The 11,576-nt window shown below is 41.0% G+C and overlaps 1 protein-coding gene across 1 annotated transcript; it reads right to left on the bottom strand.

The window, feature by feature from the left end:
* Positions 1-2,807: 2,807 nt before the first annotated feature.
* Positions 2,808-5,302, bottom strand: LOC109273582 (tetratricopeptide repeat protein 30B). Its single transcript, XM_019460493.2, has one exon. It carries the CDS (start codon positions 5,300-5,302, stop codon positions 3,305-3,307), a length of 1,998 nt encoding a protein of 665 aa, XP_019316038.2. The 3' UTR covers positions 2,808-3,304.
* Positions 5,303-11,576: the final 6,274 nt, after the last annotated feature.

The following is an 11,576-nucleotide window of genomic DNA, read 5'->3' as shown; positions in this document are numbered from 1 at the left end:
ATTTTACAGCAGTTGCCACGAGTGCTGGGAAAACTTTTAGTGATGTGTCTTTTATCTTAAGCGTTTGCCTCTTGCACTAAAATAACTGGAAACATAATAGCAATAAATGTTTTTTCATGCACCCTATTAAGGTCCTGTTTGAACAGTACAATTTTAGTCATTTGTTATTTTGAACTGAGGGATCCAGTCATTGGCAATGATGTGTTTAATTTCACAGATGTGCAAATTCGCTTTTAACAAGAACTTGGATTCAGTTTATATGTCCACCTAATGATATTTACAATCAAGTTATTGGCAGGTCCTATTTAAACTAATAAATGCATATCTTTCATTCTAGAAATGTATACAGAACTCTATTTTCTAAAAGTTTTTCCCTATGAAGGCAATTCCTTTTCTAATATATACACATTAGGAAGTTGTAGACAGGATTTCAATATGTGATAGGTCAATCTTGGCCAATATCCAAGGGAGCTGATTTTATTAAATAACCAAAAGAACCTCAATTTCTTTTGGATTCAAGTGTAAAGCAATCACCTTGTAAAGACTCATGCCCTCCCCTCCCCCTTGCAAGGAGAATATTAAAACAAGACCACACTATGCCTATGACCAATTAATTACCTTCTGGCTAATGCCTGGCTCTGTTTTTTTCAATATAAAATGAGTATGGCTACAGAAAAGTAAGTTTCCCGGGGCGCCTGGGTGGCGCAGTCGGTTAAGCGTCCGACTTCAGCCAGGTCACGATCTCACGGTCCGTGAGTTCGAGCCCCGCGTCAGGCTCTGGGCTGATGGCTCGGAGCCTGGAGCCTGTTTCCGATTCTGTGTCTCCATCTCTCTCAGCCCCTCCCCCATTCATGCTCTGTCTCTCTCTGTCCCAAAAATAAATAAAAAAACGTTGAAAAAAAAAAAAAAAGAAAAGTAAGTTTCCTTTAGAGTTAAGAATCTATTTAATTCCCAATTGTCATAGAATATTTTTTAGAAAATACTGCACTCTTTAAAATTTCTGTCACTGTGTTTGCTGTCAAAGAGAAAAAGGTAACGACTACTGCAAGTGTACAAATAAAGCTCATTGCGTTCTGCAAATTATACAGATCCAGTGTTTTTGGTGAGTCCTCTTAAAATTTTCTCTGGCTTTATCAATTTGAGAGTCACTCTTTATAGATAAGTGTTGTCTCAGTTTGCAAAAAGGCGTGGTTATGGTTTTCAAAGTCACTTGGATAATCACAGTGCTACCTACCTGACACTTGCTGCTAAAAGGTTGGTAGACCTGCTTGTGGCTTCAGCTGCCAGCTCTCAGAGAAGTGTTCCTGTAATTGACAAAAGGGAGAAAATAAAAGATAAAATAGGGAAAGAAAAGGAGGGCAGGAAGGTAGATAGATTTTTCATTTCTTATCTTGTGATACATTCTGTGGCAGTAAACACAACGATCTCTTAAATAGACCTTTTGAAGGCAGAAAAAGAAAATACTCCAAGAGAAAGGATTAAAAACTGGAGATTGTCTTCCTTTTCATTGTGGCTTTGTCCTTTTGGAAAGTCTGCATGACCTCTCCTCCTAGTATTAAATAAAACACGGGTGCCAGGACTGATGATTCGATTTGGTGAGTTAGTTACAGAAGTAGCTCTGGCATCTGTTACTTCCACTCTGTTATCCATTACTTCTGTTTTCTTAATGGCAGCAGACATTTGATTAGCTACTGAGATTTGGACACGAAGGGGATCCAAGGTGGGTTGTGAAGTAAGTCACATAGCTGCATCTCTGTTTCCTCTTTACCTCACCTGGCCCTCTGGCTCCAGAGTTCTGGCAAACTGGCAGCTGGAGGCATTCACCTCGGGCTGGGGAGGCTCTAATTATTTCAAGAATAATTGATTAAAAAATACATAATAGCCTGATAATAAAACTCCTGGAATACATATCATTTATACATCATTTTTGGTATAGCGGTTTTGGGAAGAATGAAAAGCAAATCTCCCCTTTTCTGCCAAATATATAAATTAGTGGGTAAAACTAAAAGGGTAGGGAATTAAGTAATGTCTAAATATTTACAAAATTCTTAATTTATGCACAACCATAGCAGAGAACAAGGACTGCCTTTTATACATTCATAGTTAAGCGTTATAAGAAAAAGCTCCAAGTAGAAAAAAGGCAAAAATCCAAATTTCTTAGCAGTAATCAATATTTTATAGCATCCGACAAAAAGTAACAACAAACATTTACCTTATGGGTTAAAATTACTGTAAGCCAAAATACCAGAAAACATTCACTTAAAATAAGTATTTTTTTTCCCAACTGACTTGTTTAAGTATCTATAGCAGTCAACTTTCTTCTGTATGGCTGTACAGAATCAGATGTTACACCCAGAAGTAATTGTGAAAAAGCATCTAGTGGTTCAAATGATTGTGGGGCCTCAAGGGTTAAATGAATTTCTGAAGGTAAAACTTGAGTGTGGAAAGTCTGGAACTCATACCTTAGTCTTTTCATTGTCAGTTCACTGCTTATTTTTTCCTATGCTGAACACATTAGAAAGATTTACATTTGATTGTCACTATTCACAAGGAGGCACAATCAGTCCTGGAAAATAAATAATAGAAAGCAAGGGGAAATAGTGTATAAAATTTAAGACCAACCAATCAACCAAATTATGGAAGAAAATTTAAGCCACAGACCAAACCTTGTAACCTGAAAAGAACCAAGAAAATAATTCTCACCCATTTAGTACCTGTTCTTTTACAAGACCTTAGGCCAAGGTCCAATTTGACTCTGTTGAGACCCAGAGGCTATAGGACTAAAAAAATGGAGTGGAAGTATACAGTTAAGGTCAGATTTGGTTTTATTGGATAGCACAGTCTATCCTGGGATGGCACAATGGACCTGTCTTTATTTGCTGATTGAAAAAAAGTCCAGCCATGGCCTAGCAATCATTTATATAGCAGTCACCAGAGGAAAGCAAACATACCCACTTTAACAATTCATTGGCTCTTGCCACCTTTTCTACACCCTAAAATTACGATATAAACTGCTATTGAGGGTTACTTGCTTATGCAAAGATGTTACTCTAGCAATTGTTGCTTGAGGGCAAACCTGGTGACTACTGGCAGAGGGAATACAAAAGTGAGCTAGCTTATACATGGGCTCCATACTTTTCTTAATTAACTGGAAAAGTCCCTCCAGCAGAATATTTGTTATTATAATTTTAAGTGTTCAAGGCTCAATGTGTAACATGTGAAGATGCCAAAGATAAATACTGATAAACTGGAAACCAAATCTAAATAAAGGCCATTTTTTGATAAAAGACATTATCAGACATCACTATATATTCCACCCAATAATCTCATAAATCAAAGCTTTTAGCTGTCTGGATTCATATGTGACTGTATTCTTTCCAGTATGTATTCTTTCTTCTTCCAAAGGTTGTTCAATCATGGCAGGTATGTTCCTGCCATAAAGTTCACATTGTTCTAGAAACTGGACACATTCTTGAATAACACTGTCACGAAGCACGATCATGTGTTTTGACATGTTTTCTAATAAGGACAGGAAGCATCTTTTGGCATAATACCAGGTATCAGTTCCCAGTTTCTTATGATAAGGCTCCAGGCTTTTGATCACCCGAGAAATACCAAAGTCATAATTTCCTTTGGCACAATAAAGTGTGCCTATCACCAAATTCACAATGCAGAGGTGGTAGATTTTCTTATCGGGGTCATCATAGGACAGCTGCTCTTCCTCCTTTTCAATCTTCCTCATCAACTCCTCAGCTTCTTCATTCTGACTTGTCATAATATATGAAACACACAGGTTAGCCAGCACAACAGCACTGACATTCAGAATGTTGTCATAATGCTTCTTGACTATGGGTTCATAGAAACCTATAGCTTCTTTGTATTTGTCTTCCTGCATGAACAGGACATGAGCCACGTTCAACTTCCACACATCATGGTCATTACAGAATTCCACAGATTTGCGGAAGATCTTTTCCACCATTGGATAATTCTCAAGGTTCCAGTAGATTTTGGCCTGGGCCATCAACACAGGAATATACTTCTCCAGAGTGTCATCATATTCATTCACTGCCTTTTTGACAGCTTCGTCATCTCTGTGGTGTCTTGCTTCCTGTACTTGTTTGGTGAGTCTCCGGAGCTGTTCAGTCAGCATCCCTGCTAGCCCATCAAGCTTAATGAAAGCCTCTTCAGGGGCTGTCTGGCAGGTGATCAAGGCATCCAAGAAGTCATAGAGATAGGGTGTGAGGAACTTGTAAGTCAAATGGGCATTCTCGGCCAGGACATCTGCTGCCAGGTCGAAATACTCATACTTACAGTAGAGCAGCAGCAGGTTGCCAAAGGTCTCCGGGGGAAAGGGGTTCTGTTGGAGCAAAAACTGTAGCTTTTCAAACCCTTCTGTGGGCCTGGCATCCATGTTCATTAGCGCCTGGTTGTGCAGGGTCACAGGGTCTAACTCCTCTTCTGCCCTAGGTGGCATGTCAGTGAGGGTTTCCTGGGCCACTTCATAGTTTCTCAGTTGGTATTCTATGGCTGCTTTGAGGTTGAAGGCTTCCACCAGGGCAGTCTGGTGAAGGACTAAGGTGTTGCCAACACTTCGAACATCGATGCCCTCAGTGGTCATGCCCACACCTAGCTCCGGGTGCTGGCGGATGCCACGCTCAATAATGTCGGCGATGTGCTTTAGAGCCGAGGCATAGTGCCGGCTACTGTAATAGGCCAAAGCCAGGTTGTAGGAAAGGTCAGGCCGATAGCCCGAAGCCTGGAGGGCCGCAAAGAACTTGGAACACGCGGCCTCATACTGTCCCTCCTTGTAGAGCAAACACCCCAGGTTGACCTGACCATCGGGCTCGTTCTCGCCCCCACTGTCCTCTCCCCCTTCCCCGCCCAGTAGCTGCTCCACCAGGCTCTTGGCCCCGGGCAGGTCGCCCTCGCTGTACTTGATCGCGGCTTGCAGACGGAGGACGCGGTTGTGGTAGGCGGGGTTGTCCAGGAGGAGGAAGGCGACCCTGGTGGCCTCTGGATAAAGGCAGGCCTTGTACAGGGCCTGGGCCTGGTACAGGCGGTACTGCTCCAGTTCCGGGTGCAGCTGGCCCAGCTGCTCATAGCACTCGGCCGCCAGCGTGAACTCCTGCAGGCGGTAGTAGCAGTAGCCCAGCAGCGACAGGCCGGCGCGGCTCCTAGGGCTCCGCTGGAGCTCGCCGCCCAGCAGCTGCACGGCCTCGGAGTAGCGCGAATCCCGGATGAGCCGGTACACGACGGCAGTGAACTCCCCATCGGGGATCTGCGCGCCGCTCAGCCCGGCCATAACCGCCAAACTGGTGGTGCGTGCTGGTTACCACGGCAACAAGCCCACCGGAAACGGAAAGCTGCTCGTTCTGAGATTACTTTGTAATGGAATAAGCTCAATGGGAATAAAAAGTCATCACTGAAATTCCCGTTACTAATTTCGTTCTTGAAGACTTTAGGCTTCTAAGACCAGGAGTCCTGCAAGACCAAACAAACGCTTCGATGCAGTTGAGATACGAAAACTCCACTTCCCGGCATGCACCACTGCAGTCGCGCTGCAGTCGGGAACGTGCCCGCGCTGCCTGCTGGGAGTTTAGTCTCGCGGGACCGGTTCACAAGCATTGGGAGGGGGTTTCACCGCCCTGTTGTTTGTATGTTAGTGGGGTTTGCTTGGTGTCGTTTGCGTCGTTTAGGTGTCTGACTCGGGAGAGGAAAGTTTATCGTCTGAAATCCCATGCTTGTCTTAGCTGTTTACGGTGCAGTATATACAAACGGTGTCGGTTCCTGTTTTGTGCTTGTAAATTAGTAGGAAGGAAAAGGTGGACTGAATCCTTGGTAGTGCCCTGAAATTAGAGTAGTTTCTTTTTTAAAGCCGCCCTGAGGGCATATTTCTAGGAAGTAATATGAAGAGACCAAAAGTCTATTTTTGTCGTTTCCACAGGTGGTGTAGCATAGGTTTTGTGAATCATAAATGGTACTGTGAGATCCTCAATTTTATTTTTATTTATTCATTTTTCATTTGCTAGATTTAATTTAGTTAATTTTTTTTTTTTTTTTTTTTTTGAGATCCTCAGTTTTAGATCCAAGTGTCTCCAATCCTCTCTTTTCATGAACAATTATTACTGAATAGATGGTGGCATTTAAACTGGGACTCCTGCCCTGGTCCTCTAACTTTCAGTACAAAGAAGAGACCATTCTTTCTTGATCTGCCTAGATCTCCATTGGTCTTCTTCTTTTTTTAATGTTTATGTATTTTTTTTTTAGAGCGAGAGAGCATGAGTGGGGGAGGAGCAGATAGAGAGGGAGACACAGAATCCAAAGCAGCCTCCAGGCTCTGAGATGTCAGCACAGAGCAGATGTGGGGCTCAAACACACTCTGAGCTCAAGTCGGACACTTAACTGACTGAGCCACTCAGATGCCCTTCCACTCCTCTTCTACCATTTGCATTGGCCTGCCTAGCCCTTAAGATAAACTGTCAAAAGCATATCTGCTATATACTTAAAGACTTCCATGCAAGTCCTTAATCATCCTCCTTTATACTTTTGCTGGCCATGCATCTTTTCTATATATAAATTTTAGACCCAACACCAGCCATATTGTATGCCATATTAGACCATTTATGTACATTTTTTCTAATCTTAATAACCACCCCTATATTCTACGTATTACATGTAAGGTAAGTTTTGCGTACTGGAAAGTTTTATGTTATTTGCCTAAGACCACAGAGCTAGGTAGTTAGCAGCTGTGCCAGGATATCCAACATCTATTTTCAGTAGGAAATAGCGACTGATAAATAACTCATTCCATATATCCCTTATAGATGAGTTTCTAAGAGCCTAGTGTTTGGGGCCAAGTTGTATAATGGAAGATTAGTTTCCTTTCTCCATTCAACCAACCAACCAACGAAACAACTTGGTGTGGTCAGTAGAAATTTGAACTTCCAGATCTGAATTGCAGCTGTGAGCAGATGTTAGGAAGTAATTAGTGGGGGTGGTATAGCATCTAGTCGTCTGATAGATCTAGGCGGAGACTTCTGTAGGTGTGATTGTTCATAGCAGAAAACAACTGACTTTATGTACTCATTCAGTCTTCTCTCTTGCTGAAAAATTGGCAGCGCTGTGAACTTCCGAGTGGGACCAGAAAAGGAACTTGCCACTACATGAATACCAAGAAAGGAACAAACTGCGCACATTTCAGAGTGTTGAGTGGGCCTCTGGTCCACCTAAGATACCCTGAGAACATAGCCAATGAGGATCACTCTAATTCTCCTCTAACACTTCTTCAACCCAATGTCTTGGTGCACCCTTTTAGGGCCTTCAACTCAGCAGGTATGTGGGTTGACAGAGGTTGGTTAGTGCTGCTCAGTAATTGAGGGTTGGGTGTGGGAGGATTTTCACCCTTATGGCTGCCTGACTACATATTTGTCCCTTGGAAACTCAGTCTCAGTATTTAAAGATCCTTATGTATGAACCGTTACTTTGGGTAAGTTACTGTTAAATCAAGGTAAGACCACAGAACTTAGAAATGGGAAGTTACCTTTTTATCTTTCGTCTGTCAGTCTTTCTTTCAGAGTTGTATTTGTATCATGAAAGCGTTCACCTGCAAATGGTTTCTTGGAAAAATGTATGAAAAATAGAAGGACTATCTGCCCTCCTCCAAATTTCTTGGATCCCTTCAGGCATCAGTTGGGGTCCCCTGTTTGTGTTAGTACCTGTCTGTGAGTGTGGCAGCTGACGAGGGCAGGAGGGAGGCCGCTCTGTGTCTTTCCCCCTTATTTCATGTGCTGCTGTTCCCGAGGCCTGGCTTGAAAAAAGCGGGACATTCGGCTTAGACAGATGGAGGGCAGGGTCATTTTCAAAATGAAATGAGTGCACAAATCACACTGTGAAATTGGCATGACCATCACTGCTGCTGTGATAGACTGACTTTTATTTAGTTATGATGGGCAGTTGGGGAATAGATTAGGTTTTTGGAGGGGGGAGGGGCCGCAGTGAAAGAAGGCCCTTTAATTAATGAGAGAAATTCTGGAAAGCAATAAATGGGGTGGAATATTATAAAATGTCATAAAAGACCATTTTGTTTCCAACAGAATCTTGAAAACTGGAGCATGTATCAAAAAGTAAATGTATCGTACCATTGCTAGCAATAAGAAAGCATTTGGTGGTTGCAATAAAATGATTTAGTGCCTTATAGAAAGAAACTAGGCTTTGAGAAAATGGAGTTGGACTCGGATTTTGCTGCAAAAAGGAAGGCATGTTCACCATGTAGAAGAATTCCATTCAGGCAAAATGTGTAGGAGCTAAAAGCATGATGTTTGGTTCTTCATATGCTTGTGTTTCTGCCTGCCAAAGCATGAGATGATCAAATCCTATTCTATTTGTACATATTATCTGTCTGGCATTCTCTTGTAAAACAGTTGGAAGGTATGATTTCTTATTTATCCTTTACATGTGATCATGTCCTGTTGGTAAACCGGTCATTTCTGAACATCCCAACTACCACAGCTGTGGTCAGACATCTTTCTTGATAAAGGAAGACCTTCTGAAAAAAACACTTTTCAGTTGTTATTTTTTTTCCCTTCTCATTTCAGGCCATTTTCTTCAGGATGGCCAGTTTCAGGGGCTCAGTTACCTTGCTTCCTCTCAACAGTAGACAGGGAAAAATAATAAATTAGTACCAAATTGGTAATGTAATTGACTTTTAGAAGCATCCCTTCCATCTTTTAATACTTTTGGAAGGGTTGTATACCAAATCAATACTTGGGGACATGTATGCTCAGACATTTAACCTCATTATGAACTCTCTTTTTGCTGGTGGTTTCAGCTCTATTATTTTCATTAGATTTCTTTCTTGGATATACCTTATTTTTTATCAAGTAGCTTATATTTAGGTGCTTACAGTGTTAGCACTGTTATCTAAACTTGTCAGGGAGAACACAATAGCATTATAGTTTATAAATGGAGTTAGTAGGGAAGGCACAACTGTGGATACTGGTATTTGAAGAAAGCGATCAGCCATCCAAACAAAGAGCTACTCTAAACCTTGTGTTTATACAGTACTTTCTGTACCAGGACCTGGTCCTGCTTTGCCTAACTTCCCTCATTAATCCTCACAGCCCTTCTGTGAATTAGGTGACTCTTATTTTTGGCCCCACTGGAAAACCATCGACTGCAAAGCACAAAAGGAAGCCTGTGGTTGCAGCAGCCCGCCCGCGGGGGCTGGCGATTGCTTAAGCTGGCCAGTAGGGGCCACACTGCACCTCTTCCCTCTCTCCCCCTGGGCACCTCCTCTCCAGTCCTTTGAATTGGCTTTGGATCATTTGCTGCAGTTTGTTCTAATAGAACAGGCACAATGGTGTAAGAATTTTAAAGTTTAAGCACCGAAGCCGTTGTGTAATTGTATGGCGTCAGTGTGGCCGGCAGCCCTGCATTGATGCGATCCCCCTGTGTAATTGCCCATGCAAATTCGAGTGGTCTGTAAGGGACGCAGAAACCCGCGTTTGGCTACAGATTCTTCTCCCCCAGAAAATCTAATAACTCAAAGAACCTTTTGTCATCTTTAAAATGCACCATGGACAGGGATGTCTCAGTATCCCTCTCATAGGGGCAGACATCACAGATCAAGGTTAATGGGCTAAATTCACAGCCAAAATTTAAATTGTAGGTAATCAGATGCATGCTTTCCTCTTTCAGACTTTAAATCACCCACCACAAGAGAAATAAAGATTATTCCAGAGGTTTAGTTAAACTTTAAGCATTTTATTAAAAACCAAGATAGTTAGCTCTCTTAAAGCAGACTGTTTCAAACTCATGAATTAGTTGCCTGTGAAATTGCTTGCAATCTGTAATGTAGTATTCTTAAAATGAAACATCAGCCTGACAAATCTGTACAAAGCCAGTGACTTCAAACAATTCAGCTGAAGACATATTTCCCTCCTTTTGTGTAAAACAATAGTAATTAGGAAGCAAATCCAGAGGGGATCCTTTTTAGATTATTGTATATCAAAATAAAATGGCAAAAGCAATTTTCTCTCATGGGAATGAGACTTAACAAAACCTCATCTCTTATTTCCGTACTATGCCCTTCCTTCCTCGTTCCCTCCCTTCTTTCCTCTCTCCTTTTTTTCCTTCCTCCCTTCCTCCCTTCCTCCCTCCCTCCCTTCCTTCCTTCCTTCCTTTAATTCACGTAAACATGATTTAATATAAATCTAAAGAAACAAATTGAGGTTCTAATACACACATATATACATATAGAAAGTGAACACAAAGATAAATCATGGCCTCAAATAGCACATTTTTATCACAGAAAATACTTCATTTACCTAATAAACATATTTCTGTACCGGTGTATACATTGAACAACATTGGTATAGATACGCTGCACAGAAGCAATTAATCTTTAGCCCTGTTGAGAGATGTGCCAAATATGCAAGAACATTCATAATTAAATTAGGGAAGATGTAACCCAAAATTGATAGCTGAGGAAAAGGTAGTAACGCAAACAATGTAAGCAGGACACTGGGCATCGCTGAACCTGTGCTCATCGTGACATTCCCTGGACACGCTTCATCTTGTTTCTGTCCTCCCTGTGTTTTATTTTATTACTGCTCACTTATGAAACTTATGAAATTCTGGCTTTCTTGTAGCCAGACCCAACTTTTAAATTTCCTGCTACATTTGAGTTTTGGGAGTTCTTTACAGCAAGTGGCAGAACAGCTGTTTCAGAGACAGTTATTCTGAAGCAGACAATGAGACTTCACGGCACTGGCATTGCCGGAGTTTTTAGGGTCCTAAGTTAGGTTTTGTTCTGTTGTTTAATGAATTCTCTTGGAGTTTTTATTTTTTCGAGGCCAGACATTTTTCTTTAGATTTAAATCTTCCCTAACATGTTTAGATTTCTGTCTTGCTTGAAGGGAGTTTTTCCCACTATTACTGGGGGTGAGATGTATTTTACCTTTCTGCAATTCATTAAGAGTCAGCAGGAGAAATGGATTTTAAAATAATTGTACTGCAAAGTAAATTGAGCAGACTCTGTTTAATGACCTAAGGTAAGTGGATAAAGTATGATAAATTTTGGTACATGAAAAAAGCAACTGAATTCCTGTAGTATTAATATTAGATGATATTGCTATTACACTAACAAAAATTTAAAGATTATTTCTAACCCAACCCAACGTGTATGCAAATATAAAATACCTGGAAATGTATAGACATCTCAGATTTTAGAAATAAAAAACACATGCAATTTTAATTTCACTTGATTCACTTTATAAATTGACTTCTAAATTAAACCAACTGCCATTTATAGGATATCTAGCTATGAGATAATCTAAAGTTGTCCCTTATGAAGTAAAAGGGTACATTTTAAAAAAGCTGTACTGACAACCGTATCTTTCATGATCACTAGAGGCAGGCTCAGACATATATGTGGTAGGGGTGTTTTATATCTACCCCATATATGTAACTTTTTATTTTGTCTTTGGAGAGAAGATAACCTCTTTAGGTTTGTTCCTATTGTGTTTGAGAAGAGTAAGTAAGACAATTATGTGGAAAATATTTTAAAAACTAAATAC

The sequence above is a fragment of the Panthera pardus genome, unplaced genomic scaffold (genome assembly GCF_024362965.1).
Source record: "Panthera pardus isolate Hobbes unplaced genomic scaffold, ASM2436296v1 HiC_scaffold_10, whole genome shotgun sequence".
NCBI classification, from domain to species: Eukaryota; Metazoa; Chordata; class Mammalia; order Carnivora; family Felidae; genus Panthera; species Panthera pardus.
This window is presented reverse-complemented; position numbering and strand designations above follow the sequence as displayed.

What these genes read in the sequence shown, in the direction of transcription:
- LOC109273582 (XM_019460493.2), bottom strand. Translation starts at nt 5,302, where the DNA reads ATGGCCGGGCTGAGCGGCGCGCAGATCCCCGATGGGGAGTTCACTGCC.